The 19,455-nt window shown below is 49.6% G+C and overlaps 7 protein-coding genes across 7 annotated transcripts; 5 read left to right on the top strand and 2 right to left on the bottom strand.

Moving 5' to 3' along the window:
* Positions 1–361: 361 nt before the first annotated feature.
* ALT_6425 (uncharacterized protein) lies at positions 362–2,572 on the bottom strand (the record flags this gene model as incomplete). The annotated part of the gene is made up of 5 exons (XM_033562997.2): positions 362–1,246; positions 1,300–1,668; positions 1,727–1,856; positions 1,971–2,140; positions 2,243–2,572. 5 exons carry the CDS (start codon positions 2,570–2,572, stop codon positions 362–364), a joined length of 1,884 nt encoding a protein of 627 aa, XP_033418888.2.
* Positions 2,573–3,833: 1,261 nt separating this feature from the next.
* ALT_6424 (60S ribosomal protein uL2) lies at positions 3,834–4,855 on the top strand (the record flags this gene model as incomplete). Its single annotated transcript, XM_033562998.1, has 4 exons — positions 3,834–3,882; positions 3,989–4,480; positions 4,559–4,644; positions 4,718–4,855. 4 exons carry the CDS (start codon positions 3,834–3,836, stop codon positions 4,853–4,855), a joined length of 765 nt encoding a protein of 254 aa, XP_033418889.1.
* An 819-nt stretch (positions 4,856–5,674) lies between these two features.
* Positions 5,675–6,367, top strand: mpt (putative DNA repair and transcription factor Ada; the record flags this gene model as incomplete). The annotated part of the gene is made up of 1 exon (XM_033562999.1): positions 5,675–6,367. The coding sequence occupies one exon, from the start codon at positions 5,675–5,677 to the stop codon at positions 6,365–6,367; it is 693 nt and encodes a 230-aa protein (XP_033418890.1).
* A 1,959-nt stretch (positions 6,368–8,326) lies between these two features.
* Positions 8,327–9,887, top strand: ALT_6422 (BAR domain-containing protein; the record flags this gene model as incomplete). The annotated part of the gene is made up of 5 exons (XM_033563000.1): positions 8,327–8,453; positions 8,524–8,691; positions 8,762–8,877; positions 8,938–9,218; positions 9,272–9,887. The coding sequence occupies 5 exons, from the start codon at positions 8,327–8,329 to the stop codon at positions 9,885–9,887; spliced, it is 1,308 nt and encodes a 435-aa protein (XP_033418891.1).
* Positions 9,888–10,918: 1,031 nt separating this feature from the next.
* On the top strand, positions 10,919–15,385 carry ALT_6421 (putative RSC complex subunit (Sth1); the record flags this gene model as incomplete). The annotated part of the gene is made up of 4 exons (XM_033563001.1): positions 10,919–10,984; positions 11,097–11,298; positions 11,371–15,092; positions 15,155–15,385. 4 exons carry the CDS (start codon positions 10,919–10,921, stop codon positions 15,383–15,385), a joined length of 4,221 nt encoding a protein of 1,406 aa, XP_033418892.1.
* Positions 15,386–16,551: 1,166 nt separating this feature from the next.
* Positions 16,552–17,610, top strand: yop1 (putative membrane biogenesis protein (Yop1); the record flags this gene model as incomplete). The annotated part of the gene is made up of 6 exons (XM_089600070.1): positions 16,552–16,605; positions 16,822–17,019; positions 17,096–17,104; positions 17,253–17,316; positions 17,376–17,433; positions 17,493–17,610. 6 exons carry the CDS (start codon positions 16,552–16,554, stop codon positions 17,608–17,610), a joined length of 501 nt encoding a protein of 166 aa, XP_089455532.1.
* A 633-nt stretch (positions 17,611–18,243) lies between these two features.
* ALT_6419 (autophagy-related protein 101) lies at positions 18,244–19,051 on the bottom strand (the record flags this gene model as incomplete). The annotated part of the gene is made up of 3 exons (XM_089600069.1): positions 18,244–18,431; positions 18,500–18,909; positions 18,969–19,051. 3 exons carry the CDS (start codon positions 19,049–19,051, stop codon positions 18,244–18,246), a joined length of 681 nt encoding a protein of 226 aa, XP_089455531.1.
* Between the last annotated feature and the right edge of the window lie 404 nt (positions 19,052–19,455).

Genomic DNA, 19,455 nt, shown 5'->3' with positions numbered 1-19,455 from the left:
TAATATACATTTAGCGTAGGTAAAATGTTTTGAATCAGCACTAGTCATTGCGCCTCGATCAGCGGCCGAGTTCTGGGATCGGTGTGACATGTCCCCTGAGCCTCATATAAAATCATCCTGCTATAAAGAACCATTGCAAACTCCAGGTCTGATGGACCTTTGACCGTGAACATACCGCTCAACAAAAGCCTGACAAACTCTCGATGGAAACAAACTCCTGCTTTGCCTAAATTCGTATTATTTTTTTCGAAATGGCAACACTGCGCCACGCCACAGTACACTAATCGAGTGTCAGGTGAAGACATCGCTTTTGGTAAGAAACGTGAAGTAGCTGTCATTCAAGAAACCTCAACCCGTCTCATTAGGAGCGTTGATGGGAGGTACTTTGATTTGGTGACAAGTCGGTTCCGGAAGGCTGTCCAGCACCCTCACGCGTCTCCCGCTGTTGACCGTTAAGCTCATTCAGCGGATCGGCCTTCTGCTCATTAATAGCTGTGTTCATCGGCACAATGCTGGGCATTTTCACAACATCCACAGTCTGAGCTTGCGCCTCTGCCGTACCTGTCTGTCTGTTGGTCTCAGAGTCCGGCACTTGACTCATAGGCTGAGTTTCAGGGGCCGTTGACGGGTGTGCTGTGTCTGCATGCGCACTTTGAAGTTTCTCCGCTGACGGCTCCTCGACAGGCTCGTGAGGGCTGCTTGGTACTTTTCCCTTACCGTATCTCAACTGCACCACAAGACTCCGATCTTGTCCGTTTATGAGCGACTCGTCTCCACTCAAATCGCCTTCATCGTCGCCTTCGAAATCATTGTCTTCCTCTTCCTCACCACCTTGCCATTCGTTTCCACTGGAGTGACCAGCATCAGACTCGTCGTCCATGTTGTACTCCGTATAGCCATTTGCGCGAGTCGCCCGAGACCTTTGGGGTCTACCGGTTTCTTCAGCTTCCTCCCCGCGCTGGCCACTAAGGAGGCTCTCGCCATACATGCCACCCGCTCGTGCGCGTATCTGCCTACCACTTGCTGTATATCTGGGTCCCGCAGGTTCTGCAGGTGTCGAGATTCCGGACGCGTTCCGTGTCGATCGTCTTGTCGAGGAAAACTCGTCGGAAAAGATATCCTCGTCATCTGAATATGTGTACTTGAGCTTCTTGCCGCGAGTGCGGCCTTCGTACAGTGAAAACCCGGGCTCGGGTCGAGCGAAGGCCGCTTTGCGAGCAATGCGATAGTCCCGTCTTTTACGTTTCTTGCGGATTGTCAATAAAAAAAATAGATCACGGGCGGGCGATAGCAGCTTACCTCCTCTGAGCCCTCAAAACGAGGTATGGCATTCTTGATCCGCTCACTGAGCTTCTTCGAATGTATACTCTTCTCTCCATCCAGCTTGTCTGCGACTGCCTTCAACTCGGGTATAGTCCCGGCTACGCTCCACCACGTAACGTTCTTAAGCGCAGGGTTGCTCTCGCGATATAACCTGAAATGTGTATCATCCAAACCCTCGACCAGCCAGTACCGACGCTTCAGGCCGTCACGGCCCCACGGTTGGGCTGAAAGCGGTTGGTTCAGATCGTCCTCATGGCGAGCTTGCTTGTAGGATTCTTTAATCTTGGCTTGAACCGCTTCAGACGAAGAAAGGGACCAGAGAATCAGCGACTTCAACAAGGTCAACTATTCAAATTATCAGTGCCTTGGACTTGTAATGATTATTCGCATCGCATTGGCATACGCGTTCTTCGGGTGACATTGTTGCAAAGGTGCGACCCCCATGAAGGGGATTCTTTCCTTGCCAAGCCTTGGGCCATTGGGAGGCATGTGTTTGAATTGCCTCTTCAAGAGGTCGCTGGTAGTGGGCTCGGCTGTGAATCAGTATCAAATAGTTAGCCCTCTATCTGGTCGCAAAAGCCTTGCACGAGCATAAGGAATAAATGGTATGGTAGCTCTCTGATAGTGGAGGGACCAGGTGCGCATACTCAACATCCTTCTTCCGATTCAGCACGAGACCAAGCAATGCACACAATAGCCTCTCAATATAATCGCCTGGTGGAAGCTCCACGACACCTCTCTCGATATCCTGGGGTCCAAAGTGTGGCGTCGATCGCGGGAAGACCTCATGAAAACGCGCGCGGAACATCACAATAAACTATAAAGTTGCGACAAGTTAGCAAAGAGGCTGTAGCGGATAGTTTGACGCGTCAGACTGTCATCGGAGCTTCTGTAAGCTCCAGCGACTGTCTAAACTTACTGCAATGTCAGGATTATCAGCTAGAACATATTCATGAGGTGGCGAGGGCTCCCGTTTCGGCGGCGGAGACTCAGATTCCTTCTTGAAGTACTTGGTAATGCCAACAGGCTCATCGAGAGCCATAGTACCAACTTCATCTTCTGAAGGAGGCGCTGACGATAGCGACGAAAGATCTGAGTCGGAAAGAGACATGTTCGACATGGTTGGGTTGCTGTCTCGATGTGATGCATTCGAGGACGAGGTGACGGTGGACAAGTCCGCGCCGCGAAGTTCCCTTACTGACGCTACTCGGTTGAAGCGCGGCTTCCACGCGCCTGGACTGTCCGGCATTATCAATGGTACCAGTTAATATCAGGCGGTGACTAGTTTTTGGGCAGGAACACTCTAATCTCTTATAAATTCTCTCAAAGATAGCTATAAAGGTGTAGATTCTAGGTGCACCATTCATAAAAGCATACAACTGAGCCTAGGGAACTGAGATACTGAAGCAGATTATGTGCGTCATCGCCAGGGCGTTCCTCAGGATTGAGCATTAACTGCAGCCAGGAAGGTTTACACTCCATGAAAGACAATGAAAACGACGAAGATCGAATGAAGACCATGATAAGTTTGATCAACAAGGGCCACTCGAAGCACCGCAAGGTGAGCCGTCAAGGAGGACGTACGGGAAGGAGAAGGATTCAGACATGCTCCAAACATATCTAATCCTCTTCCCTCCGAAAAGCATACTGGCTGCAGACATTCTATTCTGTCTTGTCGTCAAAAGACTAGACGAACATTCTGAAGATACCGAAATTCTCAAAGTTTTCAGATGCATCGTGGCAAATCTCTCAACTGCTGGGGCCTGCCAATGACAGATGCCCATCGGAATTCCCATTGGCTCCGAAAGGGTGGCACAATACCGATCCCTAACTGAGAGTCGTGCCTGAAGGGTACTGTCAATAATCTGATATTATCCAGATAATTTGAGGGATAAATGAGGGGTCGGAGCAGGATTCGCCATGTCATTGAAAGCTTAGCTTACTCCGGTACCCAAAAGACCACACATTTTGTCGCAGGAAAGAAGCGCAAATGCGTCTCATCATGAATCCTTCAAAACAAATTCCCATGCATTATTTTAAGCGAGCAGATTAGGCCGGGGTTCGCCCGAGCGAAACTGTAGAAAGACTGCACCAGACTTCATTGATATAACGAGGATTGGCGTCAGCCTTTATTAGACAATCCATCTACAATGAAGGATGACGGCCACGAAGACACTCGCCTAGAAGGCACCATTATTCCACGGGTTGGAAAAACGGGACCAAGTGATGATCTGTATTTGAGGGTTATCTACACGCAGGTCAAGACGTCACGTTATCCGCGCGCAAATCACAGCCGCGCCAGGGCCCAAAATGGCGCTAGCGCCAACTCGGTTAGATTAGCGATCTCGCCCTAAAGCCCACACAGCCCATCCTCCGACGAATTCTCAACACCAACCCGACAAGCCCATTTTCGATTTGAGGTACGAGCAATTGATAAACTCCCACCAACGGTCGCCGGCGGGCTTTCTTTTGAATACTAACGCAAAGGTTTCAACATATAGAAAGTCGCCATGGGTCGTGTGATCCGCAATCAGAGGAAGGGTCGTGGATCCATTTTCAGTGAGTGCGACCGCAATGAAATGAATATTCCTGCATTCGAGACTTTGCAGGAACTTTTACTCTCAAGAATCCAGAAATGCTGATTGATCTCTTTTTCCGTCTTCAGCGGCTCACACCCGTCTCAACAAGGCTCCTGCCCAGTTCCGCACGCTCGACTTCGCTGAGCGCCATGGATATGTCAGGGGTGTTGTGAAGGAGATCATCCACGACCCCGGCCGTGGTGCTCCTCTCGCTAAGGTCCAGTTCCGTCACCCTTACAAGTTCAAGTTGGTTACCGAGACCTTCATCGCCAACGAGGGCATGTACACTGGTCAATTCATCTACGCCGGAAAGAACGCTGCCCTGACTGTCGGCAACATCCTCCCCCTCGCCTCCGTCCCTGAGGGTACCGTCGTTACCAACGTCGAGGAGAAGTCTGGTGACCGTGGTGCCCTTGGTCGTACCTCCGGAAACTACGTTACCGTCATTGGCCACAACCCTGAGGAGGGCAAGACCAGAATCAAGCTCCCCAGTGGTGCCAAGAAGGTTGTGAAGAACACCGCTCGTGGTATGGTTGGTATCGTCGCTGGTGGTGGTCGTACCGACAAGCCTCTGCTCAGTATGTTACTCCGACTCGCAAATTCTCGCTTAGTGTGGAGAAAGTGTGAAGGGCGTCGTTGCTAACGAGTATCTACAGAGGCTTCTCGTGCCAAGCACAAGTTCGCTGTCAAGCGCAACTCTTGGCCCAAGACTCGTGGTGTTGCCATGAACCCCGTCGATCACGTAAGTTTTATCCTTGACTTATTTTATCTATATATTTTTCTCGAGCAATACCTGACAAGGATTCTCTCTACAGCCTCACGGTGGTGGTAACCACCAGCACATTGGTAAGGCCTCGACCATCTCTCGCTACGCCGCCCACGGTCAAAAAGCCGGTCTTATTGCTGCCCGGAGAACTGGTCTGCTCCGTGGTACCCAGAAGACCAAGGAATAAACGTGATCTTGTGCGGAGTTTTGTTCTTTTTGACGGGTTGAAAATGCTCTTCTGCTATGAGACATATGTACTTAGGCGACTGCGGATTACCTTCCACACGTCCTTAGCGAAATTAAGGTTGTGGCCAAAAAATTTTTCATGATGACCAAAAAGACCAGAACAAAAAGGGTTGGAATCCAGTGTCTCAGGATGCATTACACGACGCATGTCTCAGCAAGAGCGGAAGAACCCTCGCGGTAATCAATGAAAATTCCCTTTCCTCGTTCTTTTGGTATTCACCGCGTGATGAGTGATCGTGCGGTATCAACCTGTAGAATCTGTGCACACTTGAACCTTCAGGACAGAGCAGCCAGCTCAAAGTGGACTGCAGTTGCTGCACTGCCACCAGCATGGAATATATGGCCTTTTTTAGACTTCTCTCAAATGTACTACAAGCGCCGAGGCCATTCATCCTCAGAAGTTGACCTCATCCAACGTTTGTAGCCGAGATATAAAGCCGAGTTTCACTCGACTCCTGTTATGCTCCGTCATAGAATTGCCAATATTCAATAATAGACAGCCTTTGCGTTCCTCATTTCGAAATGACCACTTGTTCTATCTCACTAATTCTGTCTGGATACTGATGACCTCGTGATTCATTCGATCCCGTAAACTTGATGGAAACGAGGTCCTGCTCTCAAAGTGACCAATCAGCAGCGCGGGCTGCACAAAGAGGGTTGTCATTCTCCATGAACAAGACCAAGTGTTGCAAAATTCCTATTATCCATCACTAACGTCTCTGGTTACTCTTCATCTCATTATTTTCTATATCACCTCAAAATGCATGTGATCGATGATTCAAATGATGCACCGCAGAAGGTACTTCCGCTGGCCAGAGCCGCGAGACCATCCACATCTGCTGCTGCGCGTTGGCAAGCAGTTGTGAACCGCGATGCAACGGCCAATACATTTGTCTATGCCGTCCTGACGACAAAAATATACTGCCGCCCATCCTGCCCAGCTCGCCTTGCCCGCCGGGCCAATGTCAGATTCTACGACACACCCTCACAGGCAGAATCAGCAGGGTTCAGGCCCTGTAAGCGCTGCAAACCGGAAACGCACTGGGCGGCAAATCCACAGGTCCAGTTGATACAAAAAGCTTGTGAAACCATCAATTTGGAAGTCATAAACGGCTGCAAACCAACGCTTCAGAAGCTGGCCAGCGAGGCAAACCTGACACCCAGTCATTTCCATCGCGTTTTCAAAAAGGTCATGGGCGTTACGCCCGGGCAATACTCGGCTGCTGCTCTGGATTGTCGGAATCGGAATGCGTCGGTTGACTCTGGCCTAGGCGAAGATTGGAGTCTGAACCGGCCGCTTTGCGACGATGGCATCTGCTATGACCCTGATCCCTTGGGCGGTTTGGATGATTCCTGTGCTCCGACCACCAACGATGCTGTTGTTTGGAATGACTTTGATGTTATGATAGCTGCGGAGAATGAGTATATTCTCTGGCCAGAGGAAGTACAATAGCTATGAAGCTCGTTCATTTCAATCAATGCCACTTTGAACTCTGCCTCTGCTTTCAGCCTCCAGAGCTAGGAAGCCCTGAGATGGTACGCGGGCGAGAGAGAGAGAGAGATGCCGGTTCTATGATCTAACATTGGATGAGTTAGCCTTTGGCTTATTATCATGAACATGACATGCTGGCGATGATGCATTACTCAGGTGCAAATATGCTTGAGGTCTGCGAAATGCCGCTGGATATTAGGGGAAGCCTGTCTGTATGTGAATAACCGAGAGCACATATGAGTGTCTCCTGTGTGCTGTATGCTGTATGCTTTAATTCCTTGTACCTTTGACATCATAGAACCTTTTTGCGTTGAGGTTGGAAGACCATTAGAGGCTACTTGTTGGTGTAGAGGGGTACAGCATAGACACTTTGTGAGCTTCACCCTATTAATAGTTTGAATTTCAATAGATACATATGGACTTTCTTGGTATAATATATATAGCATATGACATGTTATTATTAAGTTCACTTGGGGATGCATAACAGACTGTCTAACTTTCCAGTGTTCAATCAGGGGAAAGCGAACAACTTTTATATATCCGCACTCTAGTGTTAGATATATATTTTCATTCGTCTACAGACTTGCAGCTCTAGGTTCCCATGAGTTACAGAAGATGTTGTATAGTGAAGTTCATGCAAATGCCATCAGTTCCTCGAGGCTCAGGTCTACCAATCTACCAACTCTGAATATACTTCCGTCTTGGACCATACATTATTGCAGTCTCTGGTGTCCTCCCTCAGGTACCTCATGAGGCGTTTGCAGTACTGTACGTATAGATACGGATAGTTTGATTTTGTTCCGTAAATAGTATCGTGGCAAAGCCATCCACTTTTGAACTTTTGAAATTGGAATCCACCAGTAAGGGACTGTCCTGCTCGACGACGTCCCACAAGCGGCCCACTAACGCGTGTACGGGTTACTCTGTAGACAGATATGACCACGGCCAATATCTAAAGCCTAACAATAACAGTACAGAACCCCAGGCTAACGGAGAAGCTAAGTTTCAGATAACCAGGTTTCAGGAGTCCCAGATATCATAGGTACCTATCTGAATGGACAACAAACACTCACCTTTTCCTATTAGGTGATCTACAGCTAAGTACTCATGTGGTTCGATGGTCAATCATTGTTTCATGATATGATGATAGACAATAAACCACATCTAGCAAGGTATCACAAGTAGAAGTCCACTATTGATATCACTCTGGTATCACCGTATCAACTCCGCTTGTCATCCACTCCATGTGAAGGTCTGAGACTGGATGAGACAATCCTGCCAAGAGGAGAGAAGGGAACTGGCGGGTGGGGAGGGGTGTTTACTGATCTGTTCTGGACTCCTGGAGTTTGTACCTGGACGGTGGCGCATTCAGACAGCTGCGATTGGCACTTTTGTCCCAGACTCACAATGCCATTCCTCGACCACCATCGAGAAATTAAATTCAAATTAATCATTTACATTTTGCTCCTGACGAATAATGATTGTAGGGATAGAACTTTTATTTATTTAGATTTGATTAAAATTGATAATAACATTCATTAACCCCGTTGGCGAGTGACCTGCTCTCCATTAATTCCCAAGCATTCCCACCCACGAGGACATCGTCCTGATTTCTACCTTCCCAACCTCCTGTTCTTCTGCCCAAAAAAAACCAGTCCTATTGCCTTCCGCTTAGTGTGAACATATGGCTTAAATTCACTGAATGCCGCCGTTATTCAATCCATGACTCTTGGACTATTCCAGTTGCTGTCTCTCATTGCATAGTCAATCACCGGAACGGACTACCGTCTGTGCATCTGCAATCGCCGCATTCGGATCCCTACATAGACTTAAAGGAAGTCTCATTCGTTTTCCTGTCGACGTGCCCTCCTCCATCAAAGCGCCTCGTCTACAACTATTCTTCCTACATATTCAGCCACAATGAACGTCAATAAAAAGCTCGACCGCTTCAAGCAATGGGCAGGCGAGAGGATGGGCGGCGAAGTCAAGACTAATCTCTCCGATGACTTTAAAGCACTGGAGACCGAAATGAACGTGAAACATGAAGGTAGGCAAGATTTGCTTCCTATGCACGGCTTTTCTCATGTTGCTTTTTGCTGAGACTATTCACACCCCAGGGGTCGATCGTATCCATAAATCCTTGGCTGCTTATATAAAGTCCATCTCCAAGCGCAGCGAAGGAGATGACAAGGAGAAGACGCTGCCTATAGCTCATTTGGGTAGCAGCATGGTCAGCCATGGGGAGGATTTCGATGCCAATTCCGAATATGGCCGTTGTTTGACGAGTAAGCGGCCAAGCGACTCCTGCTGTTTGACAAGCGATTTGGTTTTCTGACGTTGTTTTCTACCGAATAGTGTTTGGGAGGGCAGAGGAGCGGATTGCTCGTGTGCAGGAAACCTATATCTCACAGGCCACTGCCACCTATCTTGAGTCCCTTGAACGATCTCTAGCCCAGATGAAAGAATATCAGGTACGGTTTCGCTCTGTATGAGTCTATCCGTTACGAACACCATTCTAACGACTCGAGCAGGCTGCCCGCAAGAAGCTTGACAGCCGACGATTGGCCTACGATACGTCACTTTCTAAGATGCAGAAAGCGAAGAAAGAGGACTTTCGCGTTGAAGAAGAATTGCGTACCCAGAAGGTCAAGTACGAAGAGGCCAACGAAGACGTTTACAGGCGGATGTACGATATCAAGGATGCGGAGGTAGAGAATGTCGCGGATTTGGCTGCCTTCCTCGAAGCGCAGCTCAATTACCACGAACGCTGCCGAGAAGTACTTCTCCAAATCAAGAATGATTGGCCTGCAGAGTGAGTCAAAATGGTTCGCACACGAGCTTGACTGAAGCTGACTCCGTTCCTAGCCAATTCCAATCGCAAACGCCAAATGGTCGTCGCACCGGGCGTGCCCGTTCCAATACCGCACATTCCCATCATGAACGCTACGAGCCGCTGCATGAGGAGCTCACCAACGGCGTTAGTCCCCGACCGATCATTAGGTCAGACCGTCATACTTCATCTGTTCCCCCAACTCTGCCCGTGAGAGAAGCATACCCAGCGGAGACGCCATACCAGCGACCTGTTTTAAATCGCACCTCGACTTTTGAGGGCCCCTCGCAGTTGCGGCACCTGCAGCCGTCTGGTTTATCTTCATGGCAATCACGAGCGGCCAGTGAAAATCTCGTCTCCCGCAGAGATAGCTCTCAACCTCGGCCTGCGAGCATGATGCCAGATAATCCGTATACTGATGCTTACGAGGAATCCACTGCGCATGTTAATTCCCATTCCGACGTGTTCTACCAGGGACGCTCGAGCCCTCCTTCATACGGGGATGCCATTTCCAGAAGGGCCAGCTCGGGGGCCTTGAACGGTTCGGCATTGAACAAGAAAGGTCCTCCGCCTCCCCCACCTTCGCGAGCAAAGAAGCCGCCTCCGCCGCCCCCGATGAAACGGCCCATGTTGTCTGTGGGAGATGTGTGAACAATGCCATCCACTTTCGAAGACTGCTAGGAAATCTTTGGTTGTCGTTCGAACCATCAGCAGAGTTATTTCGCACAGGCGTTCCCCTCATTCTGCTCCCGCAAACTTCTAATGCTTCCACTGCAACGCTGCTGGTAAGCGTTGCGTTGTAGTAGTCGCTCACTTAAATGAGACAGACAATTTCCAGCTCTATCTTTTAATTGTTTTGTGTATTTTGTTTCATTGCTGTACGCACTGTTCCTCAAGGCCAGCAGCGCTGGACGCCGACCTCCCACTATATAGTGATATAGCTAGACTCGAACAATGGAAACAGGGATGATACTTTATCAGTATAGTCTTTTAATTGTATTCTGTTGGCACTCTGTAGGTATCCTGTATCTTAGCCGTTTATTGTGATTGGTGGCGGATAGTGCCGCCAAGACTAAAAGCGCCCGACAGCTGAGTCAGCAAATATCACGTGATACAACACGAAATCTTCTTCCAACGTCTCGCCGCCTGCCTCTCTCTGTTACAGGCACAGGCTGAGCACCGCCAGTTTCCCCGACCAGCACGGAGAGTCGCGACACTTCCGTCCCCTTCATCTCCATTTCATCCATACAGCTCTTCAACGCGCCTTTTTTAAACGCCCCCCCTTCCTTTGAGGCCATTCTTTCCCCTTCCACCATCGTGTTTGAGCCTCCCCCCACCCTCTTGCTACCCTTCGCTTTGTCGCCTACCGCCCGGTGGTCACCCCGATCCAGCCTAAACATCACAAAACCTGTCGCAACTTATTAAATAGAGGTCGCTTTCAGTCGCATTCATCGACAGAAGGAGTTTTCTTTTACTACACATTAGCCAATTCGCGCTTTCGGTCGCCCCACAGGCGCGAATTGACATTTTCTGTTTCCAGTCCCTTCCCCCTACGTGTTTCTTCACAATTCCGTCGTGGGTCTTGTCGTAGTTCAAGTCGTCCATTACCGTCCTTGTCCTGCTTATGAAGTAAGACATCAATTACGCGCTTGAATATGGCTTCACTCCAGTCAGCGCCCAATATGGCGGCTGGAAACATGAGCCTGCCGCCGAATTTGACGCAGCAGCATATTCAAGAAGTCCTCCAGGTATGGTGTTTTCGCCCCCCCTCTCATGATCGAAAGATACAAATTTTGGTTATTTTTTTCATGCCTTCTTGTTCTTGATATTCAAATAGGATCGCTTCTAACTTTCTCTTAGAAATTCAAGCAGATGCAGGAACAGGGTGTTCGCCACGACGACCCTGAATACCTCAAAGCTCACAACCTACTTGCTGCTGTCCAGCGACAGCAAGTATACCAAAAACAAAGACAGTTCGCACAGCAGCAACTTCAAGCGCAACATCGTCAACAGCAGTTGAACGGCGCAACTCCGGAGTCGGCCGCTGCAAATGGTATCAATGGTTAGATCGCCCTACAAGCTCTATAGTAAAGCTTTACTTTCCTCTTTACTGACCTTTCTTTTCCCCACTTAGGTCGAAATGGCCCGATCCCCTCTTCGGGTCCCACTCAAGATGCCTCAACACCGGCTGGCGCTCAATCACAACCTACCAATCCTGCAGCTGCTCAGAAGGGTGCACCTGTCGCCAGCGGCAGTTTCTCTGCGGAGCAGCTTACAACTCTCAGGAATCAGATTCTGGCCTTCAAGTTGCTTTCCAAGAATCTCACGATACCCCCCCGCGTCCAACAGCAGCTTTTTGCGTCCAAAAAGTCTCAGACTCCTACTCCCTCAGATGGTATCGCAAGCGCAGAGAGCGTCTTAGAAAGCGTGACTCAGGCCAAGTCGGAGCAGCCCACCCCAGATGTAGCACCACAGTCCAAGGATTTCTATGAGACCTTTCAGTCGCCCTATGAGCTCTTCCCTAAGAGTGTCAGCTTCACTGATCATGCTTCTCGCGCCAACCGCCTGCGCATTCCTGCTCTGATGCCACCCGGCATTGACCTGGAGCAATTGCGTGAGGACCGCGAGATGATCGTTTACAACAAAATCAATGCGCGAAAGGCTGAGCTCGCTGAGCTTCCTGCAAATCTTGGTGTGTGGGACACGAGCAAGAGTGATACACCCAGCGGCGATGACTCGCTGAAGCTTAAGGCACTCATCGAATACAAGATGCTTCATCTTCTGCCCAAGCAGAGGCTTTTCCGCAAACAGATTCAGAATGAAATGTTCCACTTTGATAATCTCGGCATGACTGCCAATCGATCTAGCCACCGTCGCATGAAGAAGCAGTCCCTTCGTGAAGCCCGAATCACTGAGAAGTTGGAGAAGCAGCAACGCGATGCCCGCGAAACTCGGGAGAAGAAGAAGCAATACGATCAACTACAAGCTATTTTGAACCATGGTGCCGAGTTGCAGAACGCTGCTAACCAGCAGCGCACGCGTATGCAGAAGCTTGGTCGCATGATGCTTCAGCACCACCAGCATATGGAGCGTGAGGAGCAGAAACGTGTCGAACGTACTGCCAAACAACGTCTTCAGGCTCTAAAGGCCAACGATGAAGAGACTTACATGAAGCTTCTGGGTCAGGCCAAAGATTCGCGTATCTCTCACCTCCTCAAACAGACCGATGGCTTCCTCAAACAACTTGCTGCCTCGGTCAGGGAGCAGCAACGCAGCCTAGCTGAACGGTATGGGGAGGATGAGCAGCTCTTCGAAGAGGAGGATGAAGAGGATATTGGATCTGATGACGACGAAGAGGGCGGCCGACGGAAGATTGATTACTATGCTGTCGCTCACCGGATCAAGGAAGAGGTCACCGAGCAGCCTAAGATTCTTGTTGGCGGTACCCTCAAGGAGTACCAGATGAAGGGTCTGCAGTGGATGATTTCGCTCTACAACAACAACCTGAATGGCATTTTGGCAGACGAGATGGGTCTTGGAAAGACTATTCAAACTATCAGTTTGATCACATACATTATTGAGAAGAAGAAGAACAACGGCCCCTTCTTGGTTATCGTGCCTCTCAGTACTCTGACAAACTGGAATCTGGAGTTCGAAAAGTGGGCGCCAAGTGTCTCCAGGGTTGTCTACAAGGGACCCCCCAATGCGCGCAAACAGCAGCAGCAGCAAATCCGCTGGGGTAACTTCCAAGTCCTGTTGACCACTTACGAATACATCATCAAGGACCGCCCAATCTTGAGCAAGATCAAGTGGACGCACATGATTGTTGACGAAGGTCATCGTATGAAGAACACACAGTCTAAGTTGAGTAGCACTTTATCTCAGTACTACACCAGCCGTTATCGTCTGATTTTGACTGGTACCCCCTTGCAAAATAATCTTCCCGAGTTGTGGGCGCTGCTTAACTTCGTCTTGCCAAACATCTTCAAATCGGTCAAATCGTTCGATGAGTGGTTCAACACGCCGTTTGCAAATACTGGAGGTCAGGACCGCATGGAACTCTCTGAAGAAGAACAGCTGCTGGTCATTCGTCGTTTGCACAAGGTTCTTCGGCCCTTCCTGCTTAGACGTCTGAAGAAAGATGTCGAGAAGGATCTGCCTGATAAGCAAGAACGTGTCATCAAATGCCGCTTTTCTGCTCTGCAAGCGAGGCTGTACAAACAGCTTGTCACGCACAATAAGATGGTTGTCAGTGACGGCAAAGGAGGCAAGACTGGCATGCGTGGTCTGAGCAACATGCTGATGCAGTTGAGAAAATTGTGCAATCATCCATTCGTCTTCGAGCCCGTTGAGGATCAAATGAATCCTGGGCGTGGGACCAACGATCTCATTTGGCGAACCGCAGGCAAATTTGAACTTTTGGATAGGATTCTTCCGAAGTTCAGGGCCACGGGTCACCGCGTGTTGATGTTCTTTCAGATGACTCAGATCATGAACATCATGGAGGATTTCCTTCGCCTTCGGGGCATGAAATATCTTCGTCTTGATGGTTCAACCAAGTCCGATGATCGTTCGGACCTGCTGAAGCTGTTCAATGCGCCGGGCTCGGAGTATTTCTGTTTCTTGCTCTCGACGCGTGCTGGTGGTCTTGGTCTCAACCTGCAGACTGCAGACACTGTCATCATCTTCGATTCAGACTGGAATCCTCACCAAGATTTGCAAGCTCAGGATCGTGCTCACCGTATCGGTCAGAAGAACGAGGTTCGCATTTTGCGTCTGATCAGCTCAAACTCAGTTGAAGAAAAGATTCTTGAACGTGCACAGTTCAAGCTCGACATGGATGGCAAGGTCATTCAGGCTGGAAAGTTCGATAACAAGTCCACAAACGAAGAGCGAGATGCTCTCCTTCGAACGCTACTCGAAACTGCGGAGGCTGCTGACCAGCTTGGTGAGCAGCAAGACGAAATGGACGACGACGACCTGAACGACATCATGGCTCGCTCTGACGAGGAGCTGATTACTTTCCAGCGCATTGACAAGGAACGCCAGAAGACCGATCAATATGGTCCTGGCCATAGGTATCCCCGTCTCATGGGAGAAGACGAGCTCCCGGATATTTACCTTGCCGACGAAAACCCCGTCCAAGAAGAAGTCGACATTGAGGTTACCGGTCGTGGGGCTCGTGAACGCAAAATTACCCGCTACGACGATGGACTTACCGAAGAACAGTGGCTCATGGCCGTGGATGCCGAGGACGACACGATCGAGAATGCTATCGCCCGAAAGGAAGCGAGAGTCGAGCGTCGCCGCATGAATAAGGAGAAGCGTCAGAAGAGAGCCATGGGCGTCGAGTCCTCGCCAGAGCCATCGCGTGAGAGTTCCGAGACCCCGCAACCCAAGAAGCGTGGTCGTAGGGGTCCTGCGCCTAAACGCAAGGCGGAGGAGCCCGTTGAAGAAACCCCGCAACCGAAGCGCAAGAGAGGCAGACAACCGAAACCTGTGGAAACCTTGAGTAGCGAGGACCGCGCCACGCTCCAGCGGATCCTAAACACCGCATACCAGGCGCTGTTGGATATGGAACAAGAGCTGCCAGCGGATTCATCCGACAGCGAGGACGGGCCGGTTACCCGCTCGATCATCGAGCCATTCATGAAGCCACCTCCTAAATCACAATATCCCGACTATTACCTGATCATTCAGAACCCGATCGCCATGGAGATGATCAGGAAGAAGATAAACCGCGAGGAATATCAGAATCTTAGGGACTTCCGGAATGACATCCACCTCCTGTGTCAGAATGCCAGGACCTACAATGAAGATGGAAGCATCCTGTTCCAGGATGCCAACGATATTGAAGTAAGTTTTATCTCTGTCATTTTACTTGTTTTTGCCTTCATAGGTTGCTGACTGTGAGACAGGCGAAATGTGTCGAGGTGTTGAGGAAAGAAACCGAGGACTACCCACAATTTGCCGATTTCGACGATTCTCTGTCATCGGCAGGCAATGATGCCTCTGTTGCTCCCGCACTGTCTACAGGGACGCCTGCCGCGGCCACTCCGACGCAACCAAAGTTGAAACTCACGTTCAATAATAGCAACCGGGATAGTGCAGGAATCTCAAATGGCGGCTTTGACTCGGAAGACGCGTGATGCCATCCAATGAGGTTCAGTTTGGTTTATGACAGGGCATTATTGTCTGCTTTTCACGTCCGCTGAAGTCGCAAGCGGAGATATGATTTCCATATTTTTCCGTCTGATGCTGCCTTCGATTTACCCCCCCACCACCTTGACATGTATTCCTCTAGCTTCGAGTTCTTTCATCTTCATATCCCGCTTCTGGGAGGCGTTTTGTGATTTGGTGGCTCGTGATGGACGTTGGTTGATGGCGCAATGCATTTTTAATCAAGACGAGAGACTTAGTTTTGTTTATTATCTCCTTTTCTTATTCTACCCCTTGTGTTATGCCATATTGAAACGTCTCGAGGGCGGAAATTGTCCTGCTTCAGTGTTTCTCAGTTTAGTTTGTTGACTACTTCTGCTCTCTGCCAAAGAACAAGGGACTTGTCTTGGAACAACTCGAGGCATTTCTGCTGTACTCGACGATCAATGAGGGATGGTAATAAATGAATCTTCCCGATGTTTGACGCTTCTACTACTTCTACTATCATTTGTCGTAGGTAATTCTTCCGATCAGTTGCCTCTCGGGCTTCTGGTCGCCTGACTTGTCACTGCCTATTCAAAGCATAAACCAAGCAGTAGGTATTCACTGTTGGAGCTGGTCACATGAAGATCCCCTGTTATTATGAGGATCCTCGCCTAGTAACTACCCCGGTCAACAGTGGTATTGTACTCAGCTTTTGCGCATATTGTCGTGTGCACTCGAAATTCACACGTCGCTGGCACTGTACAGGTGGGTCTTTTCCCTTGAGATCGCAGGGACATATGAAGCCCCCGCAATTTATGAATGGCTTGGGTCATTACTGATCTGGTCTGCAAGGGCTTGCTGACATGCTACAAGGTGCTGCGAGGTGCCTTGTGCCTTGTGTAGAGTAAACAAGCTATTCTACCATGATGCCTCGCACGTCATATGCGACTTGCTTGGACTCGACGTCACATAGTCACGTGATACACCGCACCGTCATGCACCATTCTGCGCCCTTCTCTTAACCGCCAGCTCGACCCTTTCGAATCTCTTGAGCTCTGATAACAATCTCAACTTGCTGTCTTCTCTTTACTTCTTCATCTTTATACTCAGTCCAGCTTACTATCACCTTTACTACCTTGTACTTAGCATTAAACCCTGAAGTCCAGCAGAAATGGCTACTTTCCAGGATCGTGCTCAGCACACCATAGCCCAGCTTGACAAGGAGGTAAGTAAATAGTTATTGTGCGTCAGCTTTGTTAGTGTGTTTGGCGATGATAGATCTTGCACGCCTTTCGACTACTTTTACTTCCTCATCCTTCATCCAGTCCTTGTCTTTTCTTTTCTTCAGGAATCTCTCTGTTTAGAGAGTCAACAATGCAACGAAATAAGGAAAAGCCACTAACCCTTGATTGTTTGTGCGGTGCTATTAAAGCTCTCCAAGTACCCTGTCCTCAACAACCTGGAGCGCCAGACCTCCGTTCCTAAGGTCTATGTCATCCTCGGCCTGGTCGGAATCTACACCTTCCTTGTCTTCTTCAACATCGCTGGCGAGTTCCTCGTCAACTTTGCCGGTTTCCTGATTCCTGGCTACTACTCTCTCAATGCCCTGTTCACCTCTGGCAAGGCAGATGATACTCAGGTGAGTTTTTCCGCTGTCTAGCCCCTGTAACTGATAAACTGAACGATTGTGGCTGACTGTCTTCTGATCACCGCAGTGGTTGACGGTATGTGCTTGTGATCGTGAACCCCATTCGCACCTTGGAGGCGGAGACGATCTTCCCGCCTCCTGCTAAGGAACAGCCTAGGCTGTTTCATAGCACGTGATGCACCATCATCAGCAATTGGAGACTGACTTGACCGTGTCAATTATAGTACTGGGTTGTTTACGCCTTCCTGACTGTTATTGAGAGTGCCATCAACGCCGCCTATTGGTTCCGTAAGTTTATGCAATATATTTCTTCCAATCTTGGATCTTTTGCTAATCGCTGCAAACAGCCTTTTACTACATCTTCAAGTTCGTCCTCATTCTGTGGATGTCTCTCCCCCAGACCAAGTATGCTTGCCTCGGTAGACGCGATGACTATGGAAAACATGCTAACTCGTTATCTACAGCGGCGCTCAAGTTGTCTTCCACTCTTTCCTCCAGCCGGTGCTGGGCCGCTTCTTCGCTAGCGGATCTACCTCTGCCAACCTCCGTGCTCAGGCCGATGCCGCCTCCAAGTCGCAGTAAATGCATTGCTAAGAGTCGGTATTAGCATATAGAGTCTTTCGCGGCTTGCGAAGGACAAGCCGCGAAAGAAAACGTCGATTCTTGGCTTGTCAGGCCTATCGCCTATGCGGCGCAATCCGAAAGTCGAATTGTCGGAGTGAGTGGAGATAGTGGTGGGTTAAGGTGTCGGGGTCGAGTTAGGAGAGCGGAGCCGTGACATTGTACTTCTTTCTTTCACTTGTCATGATTGGAGGAGTACAATGGTGGAGGTTGGTTTTGTTGAAAAAGGACATGACATGGCTATACTTATCCTTGGATGAAATTATATCTAACGCGATCATGCCTCTTTGGGTAATTGAGCAGTATCTTTAGTCATTCCTCATACCGGTCCTTTGCTTTCATCCGTAAGGTCCAATGATGCCTTCATGATGGTTTTCGCAAAAATGACCTTAATGTCGCGATGACGTAGGTGATGTACATTTATTAGTCCGAACGACCAGCCGCAAAAGAAAAATATCACCCAACCGACTCCGCAACTCCAGGCGCGGCGCGACGATCTATTAGGAGAGTCGATCTTGAACCACGCAGGTGCCGTAGACCAGCGGATACCTGCATGGAGATCTGGCGATAAGGAAGCCAAGTCGATGCAGTGTCTTAGTACAAGCCGAACCGGTTCTGCCAGCCGTCCGAACGGGGATTCAGAACGATTCGATAGGGGAAGGGATTAGAGTCGCTGGTGGTGATCGGCGGAATGTGATCTTTATCCCGGTTGACGACAGCGAGGATCTTCAGCGCCGCCTTTTGGAGCATGTTCTCCATCGCCTTGCGGACTTTGGCGCGTTCTGGACGGGGATAATCAGCCTATACTCTTTCTTCCTGTAGGAGCGGCATTGGGTTTCTAAGTTAATACCTGATTCCGTCCGCGGCGTGGCGATCGTCACGTCTAGATTCCACACCTCCCAGCATACTTCTTCTTCTCCCTTGCCCGCTAGCCCGCTGAACCACGCCCCGGAGCGTTTGCGCTTCTTCTCGTAGAACTCGACCGCGATGCGACCGCGTACGCCGCCGCCGCCTTCATGGGTACTGGTAGCGGAGGTATGTTGGCGGACCAGGGCGCTGATGCGGGATTCGATCAGGGTTTCGAGCTCGACATCGTCAATGGCGGGGAGGGTGAAGTCAAGGACGTCGAAGGTTGTTGGTCGAATTGATGGGAAGTAACGGTGGAAGAAGATGAGGTTGAGGATGCCTGGTTTGGACGGAGTGATGTCAGCTGAGCGCTTCGCAGGAGTGTCGTCAGGGCAATTCGCGACAACACGACTGCTGTCAATAGGGGATAGCGAAAATATATGTCATATGGCAAGCCGATATCAATGATTCACAAACCTTTTAATACATCCCTCACGGTGGTTGTGTCTGCGAAGATCTCCAGGAAGTACTCTGGAGGGGTCCTGCGGGGCTCCATCCTCGCAGGGGTCGTACGGTATCAAGGAGAGAGATGTCTTAGCACCACCGACACTGCCTTGCTTCTATGCTGCGAAAAGGGAGCAAGCAATAAGCATAAATATATGAATGAATGACCCAGGTATGACGGCAAGCTGTTAAGCCTGTACCACGGAGACCAGTCCCGATTCAATGACTTGGACGTGGGGGAAAGAAGGGCAGGTGGATGGCGGTATGAGAGGGGGTAAGATTAAGGTAGGTGATAGGTAGTTATTTGCAGTCGAGACTTTCAGGAACACGATAAGCTCAGGTCGAATGACTTTGAGAGGAAAATACGCATGATGTGGTCCATGAGAGCAGAGTTACTGCAGACGACTAAGAAGGGATGGAGAAGGATCAAAGAGGCAGAGGGACATCTATACCCAA

The sequence above is a fragment of the Aspergillus lentulus genome (assembly GCF_001445615.1).
Source record: "Aspergillus lentulus DNA, contig: Alt12, strain: IFM 54703, whole genome shotgun sequence".
Taxonomy (NCBI): Eukaryota; Fungi; Ascomycota; class Eurotiomycetes; order Eurotiales; family Aspergillaceae; genus Aspergillus; species Aspergillus lentulus.
The sequence above is the reverse complement of the archived record's forward strand: the minus strand, read 5'-3'. Positions and strand labels throughout refer to the sequence as shown.